This window comes from Chelonoidis abingdonii, chromosome 24 (genome assembly GCF_003597395.2).
Source record: "Chelonoidis abingdonii isolate Lonesome George chromosome 24, CheloAbing_2.0, whole genome shotgun sequence".
NCBI classification, from domain to species: Eukaryota; Metazoa; Chordata; order Testudines; family Testudinidae; genus Chelonoidis; species Chelonoidis abingdonii.
The window spans coordinates 15,062,345-15,085,548 of record NC_133792.1 but is presented as its reverse complement, the minus strand read 5'-3'; the positions used below and the strand labels follow the sequence as shown (position 1 = coordinate 15,085,548).

At 50.7% G+C, this 23,204-nt stretch overlaps 1 protein-coding gene across 1 annotated transcript in view; it reads right to left on the bottom strand.

Annotated features, from left to right (window-relative positions):
* Positions 1–16,491, bottom strand: part of ASS1 (argininosuccinate synthase 1) — a 65,389-nt gene extending 48,898 nt beyond the window's left edge. Inside the window, exons 1-6 of the mRNA XM_032797663.2 lie at positions 16,440–16,491; positions 15,485–15,597; positions 13,341–13,409; positions 12,055–12,243; positions 5,230–5,286; positions 1,803–1,877 (exon numbers count right to left, since the gene is read on the bottom strand). Coding sequence (XP_032653554.1) covers positions 1,803–1,877; positions 5,230–5,286; positions 12,055–12,243; positions 13,341–13,409; positions 15,485–15,592 — 498 coding nt within the window. The 5' untranslated portion in view covers positions 15,593–15,597; positions 16,440–16,491. The remainder of the gene's footprint in view (positions 1–1,802; positions 1,878–5,229; positions 5,287–12,054; positions 12,244–13,340; positions 13,410–15,484; positions 15,598–16,439) is intronic.
* Positions 16,492–23,204: the final 6,713 nt, after the last annotated feature.

The following is a 23,204-nucleotide window of genomic DNA, read 5'->3' as shown; positions in this document are numbered from 1 at the left end:
GTTTTTTTGGCCTTTTTAAAGAGACACATACTATTTTCCATATAATAAAAACTCAGCTCTCTTCCCAAGTCTGCTATTTGACAATTTGTTTGGCAACATATGGGAAGCTCTTGTAAACTGCCTTCTTAATAATGAAACAACAGATGGCAAACACAATCCTCAACACGCAGCACTCGGGGGTTTAATGAGATGCTGAGGCCGCGTACTCTGCTGTTAACGCTCCATGCAGCGCATCCCCTGCAACTCAGCACCTTGGCTTCACAGATATTATCCAGCCAGCCTAGACGGCTGCTATTTAAAAACTGAAGCAATTTTCTGGTTTATGCACAGAGCTGCTTTCTTTCTTTTGATTGATTGAGCCCAATTGTCAAGCATTTCCATGAAGTCGCTAAAAAAGAAAGGTGTCCTGGTGGGCATTTAAAGAACCTGATGGAAAACTTCTAATATGTTTTATTGCAACTTGTACTTCAAAAAGGAAGGGACGACAAAAGGGAAATGTATTTGCCTTGTCTATTAAGCAAGCCATTGAGCTGGGACCAGTTTCCTTGGCAAATGGATTACAACTAACATCCAGGTAATTACAGGCCATTAAAACACCACACACTCACACACACCCTTGCATCCAGAAATAACAGCAGAAATCTCACGCAGAGCCAGTCTTAATTCCCACAAGGGACATGAGAGGTGGTGCTCAGCTAAATCCAGAGCACTTTTGAATTGGAAAAGAAGAAGGCATCAAGACAGTCATAATAATGAACAGCTACATAACCCCGCTCTTCCATGGTGCTTTTCAACAGTCGACCGCCAAGTGTTTTACAAAAGGAGGGCAGTGTCATTACCCACATTTTACAGATGGGGAAACTGAGGCACAGCAGTGCAGTGACTTGCCCAGGGTCACCCTGCAGGTCAGTGGCAGAGCTGGTAACAGAACCCAGATTTCCCCAAGCCCCAGTCTTGTGCTCTGTCCACTAGGCCACACTGCATCATGAGGATTAAAGGGAGACTAAGGATGGGTGTGTGCTTTAAGATACAGGATGGGGACTCGGAAGACAGGATCCATTTCTCTGCCACAGTTAATTCAGGGTGAAATCCTAAAGTCAATGGCAAAACTCTCATTGGGCCAAGATTTCACCCTTAATCTCTCTGGGCCTGACTGTCCACTGCTCTGAACCAAGTGTCGTCCTTCACCCAGCGTACAGTGGGTGTAAAATGCTGCTGCTCTGATTCCACTCTGCAGCGATGTTAATGACCACACCTGGTGCAGGGTGACAGAGCGCCGGGCCATCTGGGACTCAGCTCCCCATCTGTAAAATGGGGAGAATTATCCTTTCTTAATCCATACCTCTGCCGTGTCTAGTTTAGGACTAGGAGATTTTAGGGGGCAGGAATGGTCTCTTCCTACGTGTCTATGCAGAACCCCGTACAATGGGGCCCTGACCTTGGCTGGTGCCTCTTAATGCTACCCCCCAGTGCAACTAAGAGTAATAGATCTGGAGGGGGGCAGCCCAGTGGAACCACCTTGAGCTGCCACGCAGGAGACTTGTGGGCAGTTCCCACTCCTTGCACTTCAGGGGAGGTTTTGCTCTGACCCTCGGCATGGCGGGATCGCCTGGGCATTGCCCAACGGGGTCACCTCCTGCCCAGTTAAGGAGCAACTAAGTAAATCTAATGCTGTCTCCATTGCCTGGCAGAGCAAGAACTGTGACCCACGGCCCGGAGGGTGGGATGGACTGGGGGGCAACAAAGGCAGGAAAAAGCAAAGGGGGAGTGCGTAGCGGATACCACAGAGGGGCGATTTGTACCTTGGCGTAGTCCATCAGGTCGCTGCGTCCGCGGAAGCGATTGTAGAACTCGGGCATCCTCCAGGGAGCGATGATCTGAGGGACGGGGCAGAGACAGACAGCGGGTTCAGCAAGGTTGCCTCTGAGGCATTTCAAATACAAGCCATAAGAGGGAGTGGCCAATTCCTCCGTGTCCCGCAGTGGCAGCAGGTCCTTTCTGAGATCCCGGTTCACAGGCGTGTGCCAGCCCAGCCTGCAGAGATCCTGACCCACAGAGCCCCCTGGCAAGTTCACACTCAGCAGCCCCAAGTCGGAAAGAGCTGCCCTGAGCCAGGGGACTCTCCCCTTCTCTCAGCCATGGAGTCAGATCGTGGGAGGAGACCTACATGGCAGAGAGTGGCACTCCCTTGGCCAAGGGGCCTGCCAGACGCTTGGAGTAGGAGGGCAGGAGCAGTTCTGAAGGGGCCTTCGCCCACTCAGTCCCCCGATGCAGTGGCATAGAGTTCGGACCTGCACCAGCACCTGCCTGGGCCATGCAAGTGAGTGCAAAGCCCCTGGGCCTGATCACCCTCCACCTCCAGGTAAGGATTCGGCTGTTCTGGTTTTTCTCCAGAAGCAAAGCACCGTCGTGCAGCCAGGCCTGAGGCAGAGGCTGCGTCTAGCTGCAAGAGAGGAGCTCAGGCTCTATGGTCCATTCAGCCTTTGTCCCATCACTAAGGCCGCTGGGAGTGATGGCAGACAGAGAGGATGGACTGAGCGACCGCCCCCCTACACACTTCATCTCCCATGCACCAAGCAGTCACCCAACAGAAACAATGGCCCAGCACAGCTGAGCAAAGCTAACTCTGGAGCAGCGATGGAGCACTCAGAGACTCGACCTCCCATTGCCAATTGCCCGAGCCCTCCAGGCTCCAGGGAGCATCTGATGAGCCCCTCCGACCCAAGCTTCCTCCCTCATCTGTGCAGCATGACTTCATGTCTCATCAGGACCTTCATGACAGAGGGACTGATCTGCCCTCGCTAACCTGCCACCGGCTGACAGGACCACTCCTACCTTGCTCTAGGAGAGCGGGATCAGGGGGCAGGCCAAGACATTGAGAGATATTTGACTGCGAGCTGGGAAATGCCGAGATGAGGACAGTTTGGGGAATAGAAATAGTGTACATGGACCTGTCTCCACCCCACCCATCACAGGAGCTTCTGTGGGTCAGATAACAAGGAATCAAGTCAATCTTTGGAGGTTTTACGAGCCCACACCCGAAGCCTGTTCCCTTTTGATTCCTCCCCCATAATAATACTCCCCTCACACACCCGCCTGTTCTCCCTCCACACCCTTCCGCAGACGAGTCACTATGAGCCTTTTCCTCACCAGTACCATCCGAGTCCCAAACAGCACTGTGAGAATCAATCAGAACAGCCTCGCCTCCAGCAAAAGACACTGGGGACTAGTTTTGTAAGTTTCCCAGAGCAGGGAGTGTGGCAAAGCGATTGTCATTGCCTGAAGCGCACACCACATCCATCGGCAGAGATTTAATCTCCCCATACAAAGGTTGAGTAACCCGAGATCCTTCCAAGCTGCCACAGTAACCCTAACAAGCAGCAGAAAACGCTTGCAGAGAGGGGGACGGGCCCATTATCCCACCAGCCGCTCAAGGCGGCTGCCTTGTTACTGTTTGTTTCACAGCACTGCGGTGTTTGGGGTAAAAATAGGTCAATTAAAGATCATTACAGCCCCCTCAAATGCCAAAACGTCACCTCGAGCAGCTGGCGGCTTGTTAAAGAGAAACTGAGTCGCTTGCGTCTGTGTTAAAAAGTAAAACACCCAACAGCAGATTATCCAGAGACCCTGGCCCTTTCCTTTTCCTCTGCAGGGCTACTGAACGAGCCGACAGATCCTGGGACCCACCTGCACGGTGGGAAGTGTAGTAGGATGGAGGGGCCCGGTGACAATGCCGGATTCGGAGGTCTTTACGCATATGGCATTCAGCAATCCAAAGACCACTCAAGACAATAGGGTCTTCCCCCAGGCTTTGGCTCAGGCCCTGAGCGAGGGGATTCGTGAGCAGTTACTTAGTGGAGTCTCTGTGGGTATTCAGTAACATCTGACTTGGGTGTGAGGCTGGCAGCAAAGAGGCGTCACGAGGAGATCCCTAAAGGGCTGGCTGGCTGGGTCTGATCAGCACCCACGTACAGATTTCAGAGTAGCAGCCGTGTTAGTCTGTATCCGCAAAAAGAACAAGAGTACTTGTGGCACCTTAGAGACTAAAATTTATTTGGGCATAAACTTTCGTGGGCTGTAGCTCACAAAAGGTTATGCACAAATAAATTTGTTAGCACCCAAGTACAGATGCTTTCTTGGGTCTGCAGAGTTGGGACGGAAAAATGAGAGAGGAGTCCAAGCTGCTAAACTGAGATCTGGGTTCAAGTGGGCCAGATCCTGAGGTTCTTGCAGGAGGTCCATGCTACCAGAAGAGTGTTGTGATATCATGATGCATCTAGTCCCAGTCAGAACTTGGATGAGTAGGGGCAGCCAGGAATGCTACAAAGATTTAAGCCAATTTATTTCAAGCTCAGAAGAGTCTGAAGACCAGAGGTGTGGTCCGAGGTTCTGGATGGGGGCAGGGCTTAGATTCTATCAAAACCTGATTTGTCAATTTCTGGTCAGCTGGCTAAGCATGAAGAAAGTAAAATGGGGCTCGCTCCATTATTAGATTTCTTGGGGTCCGTAAACCCCCCAAAGCTGAGGGCTAATTGGTGCTCCCCAACCCCAACGACTTAACGGTTTACAGGCTTTATGGGCCACCCAAGCAATTCTGAACAATACATTCACCAGAGCTGCACCAAATTACACGTGTGTTTCAACAAAGATTTTAAATGGGGGTGGAGGGGTTACATTTTTCATTGAAAAACCAAATCCAAAACCTGAAATTTTAAGCAATTTTCAAAAAATTAAAAAAAAAAAAAAGTTATTTCCCCCTCAATTCCTCCCCCTCCTCCACTTTCCAAATGGACAAATGAAAAAGGGGGGAGGAAGGGAAACATTTTGGGTTTTTTGTTGAAAACAGAAACGTTCAGAAGAAACAAACATTTTCATGGGGAGGGGGAGGTTTTCCTCCACTGAAAAGTGTCTGATGTAAAATGTTCCGATTAGCGCTAACTTTAACACCCCACAGGTGGCTGGGCTGGCAGAGGGAACCTCATTGCAAAGCACTGCAGGTGGCCAACACAAAGTGAAACGGCGCCATCGAGCCAGCTAAGGGCAAGGGTGGGGAATGCTGTTCCCGCGTCTGCAAGGTGGGAGTCACACCAGAATACACAAATAGACCCTCGTGCAGAGGGCGAACCCGACAGCCAGATGCTCAAGACCCTTCCCCATACCCGTCAGACGTCCCAAAGGGAGCCTGGGTCACAGCCATGCTGAGTGGGAGTAGTCATCCGAACACCTTACCTTGATCTGAGGCCACAGGGCGTAACAGGTGAGCTCAAATCGAACCTGGTCATTCCCCTGAAAGAGAACAGAGGGGAGTTTAGGAACAGCCTTGAGCCCCATCCCGTGAGTTCAGACTTGATGGGAAAGGCTGTGATCTTGGTCCATGCCACCACCGATGTATGAAGGAGACGACATCCCAGAGCCGGCCTACGGGGGACAAGCCTGTTGTCCCCACTCTGAGCTGAGGCTTGGTTTCTGGCCCCTTGCCGGGTGTTCCTGCCAGGGCCAGGGTCTGGGGCTACGCACGCCATCTCCAGGGGCTCAGACTTAGGTGGAGAGGTCTTTGGGAGAGCAGAGGAAATGCGAGGCCATGAGTCTATCAAAACCAGTGACGTCATGTGGACTTCCCAACCCACTGTGAGAGCAAGCAAGGGATGAGCCAGCACCCAGGCAACCGTGTCCCCACCCCGTGCCAACGGCCTTCCCTGGAGAGGCCTTGGAGGCCAAAGCCCAGCAGGACCCAAAGAGTGGGGGAAGGTTTGAGAGAGGGACTGTGGAAGTCTCAGCAGATCAGGTCCTCAGCTGGTCTAGCTCATACAGCTTCAACTAGCCGAGGGTCTGGCCCAGTTACTCAATCTTCTGCTCCACTTTTGGTAAATAAAACAAGGAGAAAAACTCTGCAGGTTTGGACTGAAGAAGAGAAGCTACAAAATGGTCAATATTTCAACCAGGCCTAGTAAATGTGCAGTTATTGGAAAGAAAGGGAGAAAACGGAATTAGGGAAAGAAATGAGGGTTGGTCTGTCCAGCCCCCACCTCCCCATATTCCCTGGGACAGCAGCTAATAGGCAAGTAGCCCCTAAGTACACCACTATCAGAGCCTGAGAGACCCAGACAGTATCTGTCTCTAATTAACCTCTTCTTGCTGCAAGTGCTAACCCATCTATTTGGAAACGGCTGGAGAAGACGAATACTGGCTCCATGCCATTTCACAGCCATATCGCTCCGTGCATCTCTGCCTCGGCTCCTAGCCAGGCGCACCGCAGAGCTGGGAAAGTCAGATACGGCCTCGCAATGCACTGTTGAAGCCAAGTTGTTGGCAGAACACGTGTGTTTGCACAGGGATGTGCAAGTCCATTCCGAGCTTGAGATACCTGTATTAATCATCCCCTGCCCTAGCACCCAGAAACGATAACAAGCAGTATCTCAACAGGAGATGCCATCTAGTTTGAATTAATTAACCCAAGGGTCTGCCACAATCCTGTAATAAATCTGTGGCTGATCAGGACTCTGATTAGAGCTATGCTGCCATTCAAAACTTCACAACAAAACAGGGATGCAACCCAGAGCCTCCTCTACCAAAAGCATAAGGAGAATCTCCATTAGCTGCTAGCAATACAGGGCCTATGTCACACAGCTGAGCAGTTCTGGTTCCATCCACTAGAGGGCAGTGAGGTACATCAACATCTTATTCATGGTGCTAGTTAACTGATGCCATGCATGTTTTCCTTGCATTGCACCCAGAAACGCACCATGCTTGGGCACAGGCAGATGAGGGCCTCTTGTTTGAGAACAGTGCTCTTGGGCAGCAAATCATTACAAGGGGAATGCAGCCAATCTGAACTGTCCTGAAGGGACCTCCAGCTCCTAGACCACTCAGGGCTTTCAATTAGAAAGATCCTGGATATGACACAAGTAGCTAGATTGAGACAACCACAGGCAGGAAAGGCATTTGAAACCAAGGACTTGTCCATGTGGGGAGATTTACCAGCTGTACCACACTGGTGTAATTCCTGCTGGGCGCACTCTTTATATGGAATAAGAATGATCTTTTTTTGGTTTAGCTTAGGTCACTTCCAAACAGTTACATTGGTAGAGCAGGGGTGGCCAACCTGTGGCTCCAGAGCCACCTGCGGCTCTTCAGAAGTTAATATGCGGCTCCTTGTATAGACACAGACTCCAGGGCTGGAGCTACAGGCGCCAACTTTCCAATGTGCCGGGGGTGCTCACTGCTTAACCCCTGGCTCTGCCACAGGCCCTACCCCCATTCCACCCCTTCCTGCCCCCAGCTTTTTTGGCACCCTAGGTGGTGGAAGGTCCTGCCCCCGAAATACCGCCCCCAACAGAGGTGGCAGAAGGTCCGGCCCCCGAAATACCAAAGACGACCAGGGAAGCCGAAGATCCAGCCACCACGATCAGCGCCCCTCAAATGTTAGTGCCCTAGGCAACAGCCAGTCCTGCCTGACCCCTTCCTTGAGCCCGCAGTGCCCTTGCTGCTCCCACTCCCCCACCAGAGCCTCTTGCACGCCACCAAACAGCTGACTGGGAGGCACAAGGAGGGAGGGGGAGGCGCTGGGAGTGGGGGGAGCTGAGTGGGGGCTGCTGACATCTTACTGTGGCTCTTTGGTAATGTACATTGGTAAATTCCGGCTCCTTCTCTGGCTCAGGCTGGCCACCCCTGACGGTGGAGTAATAATATAGACAAGCCCTGAAACAGAGACTCCATCTTTATCTTGTGGTCTATGTATCTTGAATTCTTCTTGACGCATCTATGTCCCATAGTGAAGGCGGAACAGCTGATTGACGCCAGCACCAGGGACAGAACCGAGCAGTGGGCAGGATGGCAGAACAGCAGCAAGACGTTTTCACCAGCGTTGGCCAGGGCAGGAAGGAGGGGAGAAATAGCCTCCACTGCAGCAGTGCCTGCGGTGCCATGGGTGCATTCCACCAAAGGGCTAGATTTAAATGTTACTTTAAAGGGCCAACTTTTCCAAACTAGCTGAGCTCCCCTCCCCACCCCAACGGGCAAAACTCTTGCCAGCCTGGTCCTTGGGTGCCACGGGCCATTGCACGCAGCTGCAGTCACAAACCCAGCAGAGTGCACCCGCTCGGCTCTACACCAGATCTGCTCTCGCTGAGGGCCCTGCCCCTAGGAACCGGGATGATTCGGGAGAGTCCAGGCAGGAGAGATGGTTGATGAGCTGGTGGATCTGGACACCCCTTTGTTATCAGTTCTTGCCAACAAGCCCCCTGGAAAGGGCTTCCTAATGAGGCCAGGTACCTTGGGGAGGGAGGGTTTGAGCAGCTCTGGGAGCTATTAGAGCTTCTAGGGGAAGAAAGATGACAAAGGCCCAATTTCCACCAACACTGCGGGCCAGTGGGGCACCCCCTCTTCCCTAGATCCAGGCAGGCTGGTTACATTTACTGCTGGGTCGAGGAACCCCCTCGGGACTATTACACACACATGCACATATTCCAGGGCACTCATTTCCCTTACGGGCCCCAAACTAGTCCATCTGCTCCCAAGACAAGGTGCTGCAGATGGTGCGCATTTAAGATGCTGGAGCCCCTGCTGCTGCCTCAGCCAGGGATGGCATGTTCCCGGGTCGAGTTACCAGCACACGCTCCCTCCTACCCGGCTTAATGGATGGGGAGGTGGGGGAGTTAGAGACTTGGCAGCAGCTCAGGGTACAGCTTCCTTGCTGCTCGTGGATGCTGGAAGAGGGGGAGGAAGGTTGGTTTGTGCAATATCCAATAACGGAGGTGACATTTTAACTGGGAAGTGGGGAGCTCAGCTCAGTGCAGAGAGGAGGGATTTTTCCTTAGGTGCCACATCGCTCAAGACCGACCTCTGGTGGATGGTTGGAAGAGGTGAGAGGCGGTCGACTCTCCAAACAGGGGCTGCGCAAGAGGGGATACAGGAAATGCCCCAGCAGAAGCAATGGCTCATTCAGGCCTGTCTCCAATACTGACTAGTAGCAGATGTTTCAAAATGCCATAACACAGGGCACTGCACGAAGCAGGAAGTTTCTCCCTGGCTCTTGCTGGTGTCCAGCTTACGAGAAGTAGTGATTTGAGAGCCTTTATAATGCTACCCAAGCCACTATAATTGCAGGGGATACTGCTAGCTCCTCTGAGTCTTCTTCAGCTTATTTGCCTCAACAATATCCTGCAGCAACAAGATACGCAGGTTGATGGTTGCTACTGTGCCCAGGAGTCAGGTTAAGTATCCCCCACTCACAGCTGGCCAGGGGGCAGCACTGCTGAAAAGGATCTGGGGTCCTCATGGATCACACACTGAAATGAGGCAACAATGTCGTGCAGCTGTGAAAAAGACCAAGATCATTCTGGGGTGTATTAACAAGAGTGCCAAGCATAAGGATGGGAGGTAATTGTCCTACTCTCCTCGGCCCTGGCAAGGCCTCCGCTGGAGTACAGGGTCCATTTCCGGGCCCCACACTGTAAGAAGGATGTAGACAATTGGAGCGATTCCAGGAGAGTGACAAAACCAATGAAAAGTTTTTAAAACCGCGTCTATGAAGAAATGTTTAAAACAAAACTGAGCATGCTTAGTCTTGAGAAGTGAAGATGGGGAGGGAGAAGGTGGTCACAGACATCAAATGTGTTAAGGGTTGTTATGAAGAAGACAGGGGATCAATCCTTCTCGCCGGATGCTGCAGGTAGGACAAAAGTAACTGGCTTAATCTGCAGCAAGGGAGATTTAAGTTAGAAAGTTTTTCCGAATATCTAACCATAAAGGTAGGTTTTCTTGGTCCTGCCTCGGTGCAGGCCCCTTCCAGCCCTACACATCTATGATGCTTTTCAGAATCCCTTTGCTTTTCTGTGGACCCTGGAGATCCGATACCCAGTCTGACTCTCCCAGGCTACATCATCATCCGGAAAACTCCGACATGCATCCAGTTTGGAAGCACAGAAGTTTTATAATGGTAACTACGGAGAAGCAGCCTTCAACCCACTCTGTCTCCAGACCTCTTCTTGCTGTATGTTGCATGAACACTTTCCACAGAGGCTCTAACCTGGCCAACGACAAGTGATGATAGCGTACATGTGTTTAGAGGCGTGTGGATTTTAGCCAGGAGATTGGGGTGGGGGGGAGGGGAGTTTACACCATTTGTACAATGTTTCCCCAGTTGCAATTCACCATCAGGGGTTTATTAGGGCAATGGAGGACAAGCAACTCCTAGCTGAAAGGAAAATGGAAATTGACCAGCCCTACGAGAAAGCTCCAACTCATTTTCCATAGGAAATAAAGTGACATCCCTCATTTGGTTTATATGCACAGCTTTTCTCGCTGAGCTACACCCGTCCTGCAGTCTCTGTCTGCCTCTAGCGGGGAATCTCTGCATGTAAATTCCCTCTCTGGGGGTCAGTGAGCTGGCTACACCTGACTACTGCCTTGCAATGCAGATTTCTAGCTCCCTCTAGTGGTAAATGCTGGCCAAAAAAAAACCAAAAAACTTTCCCAATCTGGTATCAACATCTCTGCCCCCTCTCTACAGAGCAATCCAGCCAAGGGAAGCCAGCTCCATGGCTCTGAGATCACTCCAGCAATCTGTGTTTGCAGATGGATGAGAGGGAGGAGGTTTGTTTGTTTGTTTTTTAAATGCCTTCCACCTGGATCAGAACCCAGGTTCCTCAAGGTTCTCCTCCTGCACAGGAGTGAAAGATCAGCCACAGCCCAGACTGAAGCCAGGGGCTTTGCAACACGGAGCTCAATGAGACAGCAACCCCATGCACAATAAAACCTAGCACCTTTCATCAGGCAATCTCAGAGTGCAGTACAATGGATGGCAGTGTCATGAACTCCATTATACAGCTGGGGAAACGGAGGCACAGAGCAGGCAGTGACTTGCCCACAGCTACACAGCAGACCACTGGCAGAGCCAAGAACAGGTCTCCTAAGTCCCAGTCCTGTGCTCTATCCACTAGGACACACCTTGGGTCAAAACAAACCTTTGGGTTCCCTACTAACTCCCTACTGGGCTCTCCAGGGCATGCGTTAACCCTCCATTTGAGAGCCTCACCCCAGTACCACAGTTTCCCTGACCAGCAGGGGGAGGGGATGAGCAGTTCTTCCCCTCTCCCTCTCGCCCAGCACGCAGCACCAAAGCCAGGAATTGCTTTGCAAAGCTTACATTGCAGTGGTCTAAGCAGCAGGCCAGGACATTCACTGCACTGGCTTTCCTGCAGACTTCCCAAGGAGTCCTCCCACAGCCAGAATGGCCCCGGTGCTGTAGCTGGAACACCACCGCCGTTCCCCGCCCCCGCACACACACCACCTTTAAATTAAAATTCCTTCCGATCCAGGATTTGTGCCATCAATTGGCTGGCGAGGCCCAGGAGCCAGGATTCTCCCACCCCTTCCGTGCAAACACAAGTTTTAAGTTTCTAACTAGAGCTGGGTGAAAATCAGAGTTACCAACCCAGTGGAACGTCCATTATTTCCAGGGTTGTTTTAGACCCAAAGGAGAACGAAAAGTTGAAATATCAACAAAGGGGTGAAATTGCCATGAGGCACCTTGGGCAGCCACAGATTGAGCTGACTCAAAACATTTCAGTTCATTCAACGAGCTAAGACATTTCATAATTTTTTTTTTTTTTTTAAAGGAAAGTTCCCCAATCAGTGCTAACCCTACCAGAAGTTGCAGGACAGCTTCCAGCCAAGAGCCCTAAAGCAGGGGCTTGCTCTGTGATAGCAGGCAAATCATATCTCCACACCTCAGTTTCCCCATCTATAGAGTGGTGGGGGTGTGGGAATTCCTATCTATCAGCCTCACGAGTGGGCTGAGAGGGTTAATTCATTAAATCTTTAGATGGAAGGTGCCGAGTGTTTATCATGACTCCTATAAGGCGAGGAAGGAACCAGCAACAGATTGGGTGCTGCAGCAGATTGGGTGCTGCGGAGGGATACATCAGAGCGGTTTGAGAATGAAAGCCAGTCCTTAGGGCAAGTTTCAGATTCAGAAATTATTTGGGGAAACCCGCATTCCTAGCCCCCCAAAACCCAGACCCACTGCCAAGCAATGGCCTGCCCTTCCTTTACCTTCCCGGTGGCTCCATGGGAAACAAACTGGGCTCCCTCCTTCCGGGCAATTTCCACCTGCTTCCGTGCGATGCAAGGTCTAGCCAGCGAGGTGCCCAGGAGATACCTGTCCTCATACAGGGCATTGGCTTGGACTGCCGGCCAGATGAACTCCTCCACGAACTCCCTGCTGACATCTTCGATGTAAACCTGCACAATAAAGAGAGGCCCAAACAATGAGGGTGCCCCAGGGCTCCTGCTGGGATAGGGTGTTGCTAGGGGTGAAGATTCATTTATTCAATAGACAAAACATCCCCCAAGGGGCTGGAACCCTGCTCCAACCACCTGCTTTTGAGGTCTTCCATAAACTGCACCCATAGATTTGATTAACTTCCCAGAGACAAATTTATCTCGGGAGAAGTGTCACTGATTTCAGTGGAGGATGAAACAGCCCAGTGTCACCAATGACTCATAAGCATCTCTCCTTTTCTAGGTGCTGGTGAAAAGTTCTGGATCAACAGCTCTAGAAACCAAAGCCCCTTTTCTAGCCCTAGAACAGATACATCATGGCAGTAACATATACTTCCCTGGGCTACCTCCCTCCGCTGGGAGACGGACTGAGACTACAAAACAGTGGGAATGACTCTAAGCCCTGATCTGGACGTGAACCAGTGGCACAGACAGAAAGGTTGTGTAGCTGATCAACCATCCCTTGAACCTATCAGCCCTCCAACGGCTGCTCCTCATTTGTAAGGGCACGAAGAAAGGTTTGAGAAGGAAAATAAACCAGAAATGTTGGGGGTGGAGGGGAGAGAAGCAGCAGAAGAAAAACGAAAAAAAAAAAAAAGAGGGAAAAGAGAGAAGTGAGAAACGGAGAAGAAAGATATCGAAATTTGGTGGTAGCGAGGCTTACAAAGGGTTGAGGAACAAGGGAGACCCAGCGAGTTACGGATGTGGCTGGCTATGTGCAATGTTTCTTTGCATCTAGGATTTATTGGTGGTTTGGCCATTTATAGAGGGAAATCTCTGAAAACGTTTCTGACCTTGGGCAAAGAGAAGGGAGGACACCCTGCCACCCCCATCCAGAGTCTGGAGACGCCCCCAAAATTCTGAAAAGCCAGCAGATATGCAGCTCTCATTGGCCCAGTGGCAAAGCCCTGTACTTATGGAGCTGAAGTAGCCGGGACTCTGGTCCCAGCTCCCCAGGCATATGAGCATAGCATGTCTGTCTGTGAGCTGCAGGGATGACATGACGACAGAACTGGGGACAGAGCTATGTCCGTGAGAGGCAGCCGGATTTGTGTTACCTTTCTGGCTCCCAGAGCTAGCGCCTTCTTTCTTGCCTCTTCGAAGTTCTCATTTTGCCCAATGTTGGCCTGGAAGTAAAAATGAGGAAGAGATTGAACAGCTCAGCCCTGGCCAGGATGGCAGCCCCCAGCCTGCCAACTTGGCCCCACCGGGCTCCTACTGATAAATCTCAAGTATTCCAAGGCATGAAGGAATCCACAGTCATTTGGCTTCTGGCCATAACAGGATGAGGGAGGAATCCCACCAGGGACAGAAGGCTCCAGGCTGTGGCGATTTATCCGAGACAGAGGTTAGAACACAGATCAACCCTGGGCTTTCCCTGGTCATTCTGTACTGGAGGGGAGACCAGGCCCCCCCGGAGGTGCCACAAGATGCACCCTGGAGGCTACCCTGTATGGGAGACCCCTAGGTTACCAGGCGCCCAGTGGAGAACAGCATGCACCACTCAGACTGTCTGGATTGAGGAAAAGCCAACACACTGTAATGGAGATTTCAGTCCCGTCTATTGGAGCAAACTCACCCAACCGGTCCCAGCAGGACCATTTACGGCTGCACTACTGAATCTTGATCATCACCCAACGTCAACAATGCTCAATTCTACTGACACTGACCAACATCCCCAGCCCAGCTGGAGCCACATCACCTCTCTAGTGCATCCTGCTCCTGCCCCTCAGCCACCAGGTATACCCAACAGCCACCCCCAACCCAAGGGACCCCCTTGCCTGCTGATTTCGTGCCTGTTCCCCTACTCATGCACAGCTCACAACTGCTCTTTACCTCTCCAGTGCACTAGGGGGAATCTGTTTGTTTGCAGTCACTGTTGTGCCTGCTCCATAGATTCAGATCCCTTTTTAACAAAGGCCTCCTTCCTGGACATCTACAGGAGACAGATCCCTTGGTGAAGTCCTGTCACCTGGGGGGCAATGGGAGTGTAGCCGTCCGTCCCCAGCTGGGCAGAGTCTCTGCTCATTAAGGCTAGTATGGCAGGTCTCACTCCAGCACTGCAAGGCTGATGTCCAGGCTCCTCAGTGGTCCCATTTTATTAAATTGGGAAAAATGGCTCAAGAGGGGCCACGTCCCGAATGTGCCAGTCGAGCAGAATCTCCCAGGTCTCTGACCTGGGAATGTACCAGCCAGCCAATATTTAAAAAGCTATAGCAGCAGGGTCACGGCTGCTGCCTCGGATCCTGCATGCAGAGATTAACGCAATAGGAGGAGCACTGTGTGTTTACCCTTATTATCTGGAGCTAGGATCCCACTGCCACTGTCACCCTGCCTCTGCCCCACTAGCCCTCTCACACCCCAGGAGGGGCTATCACTGGCTGGGAATCAGCGTTTTTCTGTCGGGGAAATTCCAAGATACTGAAATGTTTTCTGTTTCACAACGGAATGAGTTTTTTAAAAAGAAAATGGAAATGTCCCTGCAAAAACAAAATTTTAAACACTATTCTTTGCAGGTGGATGGAAGCTGTCCGGTCCCATTTCGACTGTTTAAAAGAGGTTTGATTCAAAAGAGAATTTCAGTTTGAAAATTTGTTTCGAAATGAAACGTCAGAACATTCCATCCCCTAATGGCCAAACTGCTCCGCTTCCTTTTTTCCTAAGCAAAATTTCATCAACATCTTTCAAGGTTTCCATTTTGATGAAAATAGGGTTTTCCACTGAAACAACACTTCAGACCAGCTCTGGCTGGTTCCCCCTCACCATGATCGCCTTGATCCCCTGAAACCTGACAGGCCCCAGGCAGGGAAGCAGGGCCCTCCAAATCACACTCACCCCCGGGACACTTTTGACAGAGAAAAGAGCAGGTTTTTTAAAATAAGATCACGATTCTGTCACTCCAGGAGCCCAAGGCCCCGCAAGCGCATCGTCTCCCCCCTGCTGCGGTAAGACCCAGAATCATCGGGGCTGACGCTCACAGCAGCCCTGGAGCTGGCAAAAAAATGCCTGTTTTCTGACAGCTCCCGCTGTTTAGCCGAACACGGAAAACCCCACCCCACGGGAGCCAGCCACTGCTTTTCCAGAGTCTGTTGCACAGAACCTCGCCTGAAAGAGATGGGCTAGGGAGTGTCAGGAAAAGATGGGGATGGGGAGGGGGAAAAGAGAAAGCATGAGGCGACCGGCATTTCAGAGAGCTCCTCACCAGGTAAGCGATGACATCGTAGCCTTGCTCCTTCAGCCACACCAGGATGCAAGAGGTGTCCAGGCCACCGCTGTAGGCAAGAACCACTGTGCCCTTGGACTGAGACATCGCGTCTGGGGAAAGCAGAGAGACCCAGTCATGTACCCGCCGCTGCGCAGGACTCCACCACAGACAAGGCCTCAGCCCCTCAGCACAGCACAGAAGGGAGCTAGTTAACCCTGAGGCCACTACTGTTATTCCCATTTTCCATATTCTAGCAAGCGAGTAGGCCAAATTTCTGAGCAGCTCTCACCCCAGCTAGGACCATGCAGGCCACTTAAAAAGCAACCGTGATGCTTAGGTGTGACCAGAAGAGACTGGAAACAGTACAGCCTGGCGTCCAATGATATGGTACCAATAACCTCCCGGAAGGGCGCTCAGCAGGTCACAGAGCTACATAACGTAACGGGATGGTGCTTTAACTTTTGCTCTTTATTTGCTGCCACTTTCTCGAGCCAGGCACGTTACTAAGTGCTAACACACACTGCAGCTGCACTGCTCCAACACAAAGCAGGGTTTACACTGGGTACAGCTCCCTTTATAAGGTACCACATCCAGTTGCACAGGCATAAACCCCACCCTGCTTCAATGCAGAAAGCCTGCCTCCAGGGAGTTGCACAATGTCATGACCCCCACGGAGGTCCGATGGTGCAACTTTCTCTAGTGTCCCCAGGGCCTTAGATCCCTGCTGACAGGCTCCGGGGGATGGGGTGGGGTGTTCCTTCACCACGGTTTCTTCCATTACTAGCTAAAGCATTTCTCCTGATCTGCCTGATGATTGGGGAGCAGCACAGAAGCTGATAGATAACAGAGAGTCCTACGACCCCACTGAACTACCTGGTTTACATGAAAACTGCACCCAGGCACACAGACCACAAAAGAAACAAGAAATGCAAGAAGCAGCTTTGCTCCTTACCTTTGTTTTGATGGATGAGCAGGAATCCTTCTTCAAGCACTCAGCAAAGGTCCTGAAAAAGAGGTAAGCGAATGAGACTAACGTATGCAACTGTACACGAAAAGGCCACAAAAAAGAACAATTTAGATGGAATCCTAATCATGACCAGGCACGTCAGTGGCAGATCTGAACGTTTTGCTTTAGCAGGATAGTACATGACCCTGATCCCACATGTGGCAGTCAGGACTGGAGGATCTGCACCAGGACAGAACGTTGATCTTGCTTCCCCTAGCAGCTGTCACCCTCCATAACTCCATGCACCCAGTCAACTGTGAAATGCTGCGGGTGGAGGAGCGAGGGAGGGAGGAGGACAGGACACATGCATGTGGTTGCAGCGTAAACAGAATCCACAGAGACATTCCCAAGCATTGTCTTCCCATTACACACACACCAATTCCTAAGAGGGAAAGACTCCAAATAGGGAAACTGAGGCAGGGACTTGACCAAGGGGACCTAGGCCTCATTTATACTGGGAAAAAGCAGTGTTAGAAAACTTGCACAATGCTAACCATCATCTGTCCTTTCTGTGGACTAGCTGTATTTAAAAACATGCTAGCTGGTCTGTGGATCCAGGGTTAACTACCAACCAGCTGACAGAAAGTCTCTAATTCTACACTGACCAGGCAGCAGGGGGTGCTCTGGGCATGGTGATTGGGATAAACTGTAAAAGGGTGAAAGGGAAGCCAAGTGCTACTTTGGGGGCTGTAGGAAAATGGCACTCTCTGGAGGAATGTGTCTACATTTAGAGCTGGGTCTGATTCCCACCTCGAGGAGACACACTCCTGCTAGCTGTCAGCGAGCCAGTGCGCTGAAATCAGAGTGAGGCCGCTGCAGCGTGAGCAGCAGGACAGGCTAGCTGCCCCCGAGCGTGCACACATCCGAGACCCGTGGCACATACTTGGGGCAGCTGGCCCATCCTGCTGCCACGGTCACATTCTGATTTTAGTGCACTGAAAGGAGGCATGAGCGTGTCTCATTGTGCCGGGAATCACACTCCCAGCTCCAAGCACAATGTCCCAAGCACTTACTCGTCTGGGGCATGATGGCCATGGAACCCCCTGGGCTCAGGGAAACGAAAGCCAGCAGGCCCACATGCTAGCCGGCCCTTCCCCAGAGTCTGTTAGCAGCAGAGCTGGTGGAAATGCTCATGAAGCAATGTTCATGCTGGTGGCAAACCCTCCGCCAATTTCCACAAGGTGACCTGCTACCCTCCAACCTACGTCTCTGACGTAAGTTCAAATTCTGCCTTAGCAGACAGTCTGAGTTGAGCCCAAGGCTGCTGATCTCAGTGTCACTTACTGTGCTGTCCAGGCTTGGCGCTCTGAAAGGAACAGATCAGGCATACAGCAGGGCCGGGAACCTGCACACTAAGGAACATGCTACCTCCTTCAGTTCCTGCTGCCAATGCCCAGAACCAGCATTTCATTCATGATTCTGTGCAGTGACTTGGGCGAGCAGGGAGTGTACACGGTGGTTCAGTTAAACAGGAAATTGCCCAGCCCTGTCTGAGTGCCCGGAATGTGGACATTCTCGCAATTCCAGCACAAAGAACTTTCACTTCTTCCTAGAGGCAAGGGGGTCAGATCTATTGGTGATGTAAAGCCCATGGAGCCATGCCACACTATGCCCGTAGTGAATTTGGCTCAGTGCTGTCAGTTTCTAAATTAAAAGCAGGCAGATTTAGTAAATAGTACATCCCATATGCCCAACAATGACTCAGCTTCCCCGAATCTTCCCCTCAGCCCTTCCTGATTTCAGCACTAGCCACCCACTCCCAGAAGAGGTGGGGCAGGCAGATTAAGAGGGGAATTTTCAGAAGACACCAGCTGGCATCTCACAGAGCATTTTCACAGAAATGTTTTATTTCACAGTAATTCCAGGTGTACCCTCTGTCCCTTTTGATGAGACAGGACGTTTACACCAGGGCAGGAGTTTTGTTTCTTAATGGACCAGGTCAACAATGATGATAATCCCCATGAAGACAATGTTTCTCTGCCGTACAATATCCCCTTGTTTCCTTTGAGTGAATTTAGTGCTGGGAAAAAGTGCCCTGAAGAACGCAGCCCTGCCTTTATCCACAGAAAAGGGATGGTACCCAGCGCAACCACTGCTAAGAATGAGGAGGGAGTTTAGCCTCTGTGGTCCAGTCAGTCTTTGCTTTCTCTTCTGAGATTGCCAGCAAAAGGCTAGTTAGTATCAGCTGTGGTGTTTATGAGGCTGATCAACATATGCTGGCTGGCAAATATATCTCCTATTAATAATATGTATTTGCTTTACCAAAGATACATTAGTATGCATTGAGCACAAATAACATAGCAGTTATATAGCCTAAATTGGCCTATACCTTGACTATAATCCTGTTCTCTTATACCAAGTATCCCATAACACCTTGCATTAGCTGAAGTAAGCTTTGGCATAAGCAGATAGGGAACTTGTCAAAAATCAAGACACATTGGTTCTGTGTCTTAGTATAAGCTAGAGAAATACCTTCACAGACCCCTACCCGAAACGCTGGTTTCCAAAACAAAGTTAAGGAAGAAACAGAAAAAGTTTGGGAACTGGGATGAATGGGTTGGATTTTTGTGAGGTGTAAAGGAATGCGTAACTCATATAAACACCACCAGCTGGAATGTGTCACTTTGGGAGCACACCTCCTACAGCAGGTGAATGTAACACCGCTGGGCACTTGTCTTATAAGAACTGACCTGAGACACACATGCCCCCACAACATACACCCCCAAACTCACTCAACACAGGCCACCAGTCAGGATATTTATTCTCCTCCCCACTTTTGGTCACTACTGACTTATTCTAGATTTGAACAAAGGACACAGAGATGCACATGCCAGTACCAGCAACCTGAGCCATTCAGTTCCCATCAGACAGGCCAGCAGTATAATGAATAGCTCTGCCAGCCAAACTATAATACCTGGCTCAGTTCATTGTCACTGGAAACCAAACTGACACCACCAGCTCACTGTGTCATGGACATAGGAGCCAGCCAATTGAAACAGCATTTAGTGAATACTGATGTGAGGGGGTATGAATTGGCAACCTAGGGGTTAAAAACACCATCACCCATTAACAGTCCCCCGAGCCTTCATTAACTTCCTCTTACTGATCCCTCATGGAGTCTAAATGCCACCAAGCCCAGGAGATTAGCAAATATATGCCTGTCCCTGACCATCGTCCTCTGGTCTCCACCCTGATCTCTAGTGGGAAACATGCCAGCGTTGAAATGAACAAGGCTCCTGCTTATTGAAAGAGCAGGAAACTCGTAAATTTCAATCCCACTGACTCCAGGAGGGAGCTGTCAGAGTGAGCAAAGGGGACACGGATAGTCACATGTTTGTGCGTAGTCTCCACAAACCCAGCTTCCTGGGACATGAGGATGAGGGTCGCCCATCTAGGATGCCCACACTTGTTGCAGCCTCTGTTGAGAGAGATGATTTTACTATCAAGGGACCATTTTCCAACAGAACACATCTGTGTTCTGGAGATGGAGGGGCCAGATTATGGGGCCTTCAAACTCAAGTGCCTCTTTCAAAAGTTTGCCCATTCCTGGTGCGACTTCCCTACTAATAGTCCCACAATCTTTTCCACTGCAGCCCACTGTAACCTCCCAGACAATGATCTCAGCTGCAGAATAAACAGGTGGAGTAGGCAAGCCCCTTAGTAATAACAGTACTTAGTTCTTTGTATCACCGCCTCCATTTACACATTGGAATAAATTCACAACTATCCCTGTGAGGTAGTGTGACGCTCTGTACCCCAGGGGAACACCCTATACCCCCATGTTCATCTTTATAAAATGATGGTGTGGTATCCAATGCAAAGTTTGTCATGCTGGGTGTCTTCTGAAGGCTCCTAAGGCACTGAACGTGGTTGTTATAATAGTAATTGTTACACTAATGTTATAGTAAGGTTACAAGTTATAATTTCATGCATATAGTTATGAGGCTGAAAATGTATCTTCGTGGCTTAAAGCAAGCCAGGCAAAAACTCGCCAAGAACAGAGTGGCAGTTCACACCTCGTCAGGGCATGGGTGGGACAAACCCAGCCCAGCCTCACAGGAACAATGGACACTGGCTTAGGCAGTTAGACCCTGGAGGGAGTCACCCCCTTCCTTTGGGCAGTTTGGGACTGTGAGGAGGTAATGCTCACCTGACTCTGAAGGGGGCAGGCAAAGCCAAGAGGAAAGAAAGGACATGCTAAAAGGGAGAGACATTTTGCCATGCTCTCCATCTTCAACCTACATCTACAGACGCCACCACCACCAAGCAACTGAACCACTGATCCAAGGCTATGGTGAGAAGGATCTGAGTTTTAAGGACATTGAAAGTGTTAAGAGCAGCTTAGAATGCGTTTTGCTTTTATTTCATTTGACCAAATCTGACTTGTTAGGCTTTGACTTACAATCACTTAAATCCACCTTTACAGTTAATCAATGTTTGTTTATTCTCCCTGAAGCAGTGCATTTGGTTTGCAGTGTGTCAGAAACTCCCCATGGGAGAACAAGCCTGGTACATATAAATTTCTTTGTTAAATTGACAAACTCCGTTTGCAGTGCCCAGTGAGCATAAATGGACACTCCAAGACAGAGGTTCCTAGGGTTGTGTCCGGGACCGGAGAAAATGGCTAGTGTCATTTGCTTGCTAGCTGGGAGCAGCTGACATGCCAGAGGCTGTGCGTGACCAGCCCAGGAGTGGGGGTTCTCACAGCGGAGCAGGGTAAGGCTGGCTCCCAGAGTCAAGGATCACTGGTCCAGACAACACCAGAGGGGAATGTCACAGGTAGATACTATTATCCCCAATGGATGGGGAGACTAAACCAGAGAAATGAAGGTCAGAATACCATGGGTGCTGGGCTCTTAATCACCAAGCCGTGTGTTTTTGAAAACCTGGCCCTCAGGAACTTGCAACGACAAACCAGAGAGAGATTGCATGTGTTAGAGTTGGGATGAGAACCCAGGAGTTCTGGGTCCCACCTTGGTGCTCATACTAATAGGCTGCACAGACACTGTGAGAAACACAGGGATGATTTTCATGCACCTGTCCTCCTTAATGAAGGGTGAGGGAAATGCAGTTGAGGAGATTTGGAGCAGGGTTGTTTTCTACACAGTCTGGATCACCACAATTTCCTGCAAGGAGGCAGTTACCCAAAGCTTCTCGCCCCTGGGGATCATGCCAAGAAAAGCCAAGCCCTGCCAGGAAGGGAGAGGTATTTCCTGCATTTCATGGAGTTTATATCTGGGGACATTAAATCAAGAGAAAAAGGAAAGTGAAACCCAGATCAAGGGAAAGTCTTTCTCAACACTGCGTATTGCTCTGTAGCAATGTTCTTTGGACCCGAGTCATCCTTCTTACAGGAACTTCAACAGCAAACCAGGTAGATGAGCCTTCCCCAGGCTGTTGGGTGAGGTCAAAGAGCTGTTGATTTCAATAACCAGCCTGGGAAGGGCAAGTGTGAGTTTGCCTTCCAGACACACTTGCCTGCCCAGCACTATGCCAGGCTAATTGCTCTTGGCATGGAGAGTAAGGAGGAAGGGGAGAGGCGGGGTGGGTGGTGGAAATACCCTACTAGAAAGAACCGTCCTCTCCTAGTGTTATTCTTTATGTTATGGCAGCACTCAATGCACCCATCACAGGACTCCTTTGTGCTAGACTCTGTATGAACACAGAACAAAGAGGCAGCCCCTGCTCCAGAGAACTTGTACTTTAAGGCCATGTCTATAACAGGAATGAGGTTTGTGTTTTACCCCATAAGCTAGTCCCTAGGGTTTACCTGGACCAATGAACACATGGTAACCCCACCACCATCCTATCTGCACTAGGTGTGGAAAAATCCCCCCCACTATCCTATCTGCACTAGGGGTGAGAAAATCCTGACGCCATTGGCAGAACTTCCATCGACTGCAACGAGGCCACAATTGCAGCCTAGGATTGTAACATAGTAGAAGAAAAAGCCACACACCCCCACCTTGGTTTCCTAGTGAAGATGAGGCAGCTTATAGGCACACAGTGCCTAGCACAATGGGGCCCTGGCTCCCGACTGGGTGCTGCAGCAAAACAGAATAACACGCGTCACTATTGCTGGGGCTGGGAACAGTGTTGTTCCAGAGCAAGCAGCCCGTGACTAGGGTGACGACCATTTCCAAGCCATTCCCCGAACCTGCCTCAGCCAGGCGAACAACTCTCCCACCTCCAGTCACATTTCTAGGCAGCTTTCACTCCTCTGAAACCTTGTCCCAGGTCAGTGGGGAGGGCCTGTACCTCTCCCCCCACCCCCCAGCACAACCCCCAGGACCTGGCAGAGACCCAGGCCCAACAAGGTGAGAAGCCGTTAAATGAGCGGGGCTGGCCCAAGCTGAGTGACTGGAGCCTGACTATTTAATTCACTGCCTGCCACTGTGTCCATTTCATTCACTGACAGAAAAGGAAGGAAAACAGAGCAGCAGACAGGCTGGGGGCAGACGGGGCGGAGGGGAGGCGCTGTGCTGGGGAGTCAGCGCTAGAGATGGAGGGAGCAGAGTGTTGCCTCCTGATGAGCAAGGGGCTGTTTGATCCTCCATCCCCACAAAACAAGCGGGTGCCAAAGCAGCGGGGTTCCCCTTCACCAGAACCTGCCCCCCCCCATTGCTTCCATACCATGAGACCTTCCCCCAGCTTCCCCCGACTGGTCCCCAGCCTCCCCCCCAAAACAGGTTTCCAATGACCCTCACTCCC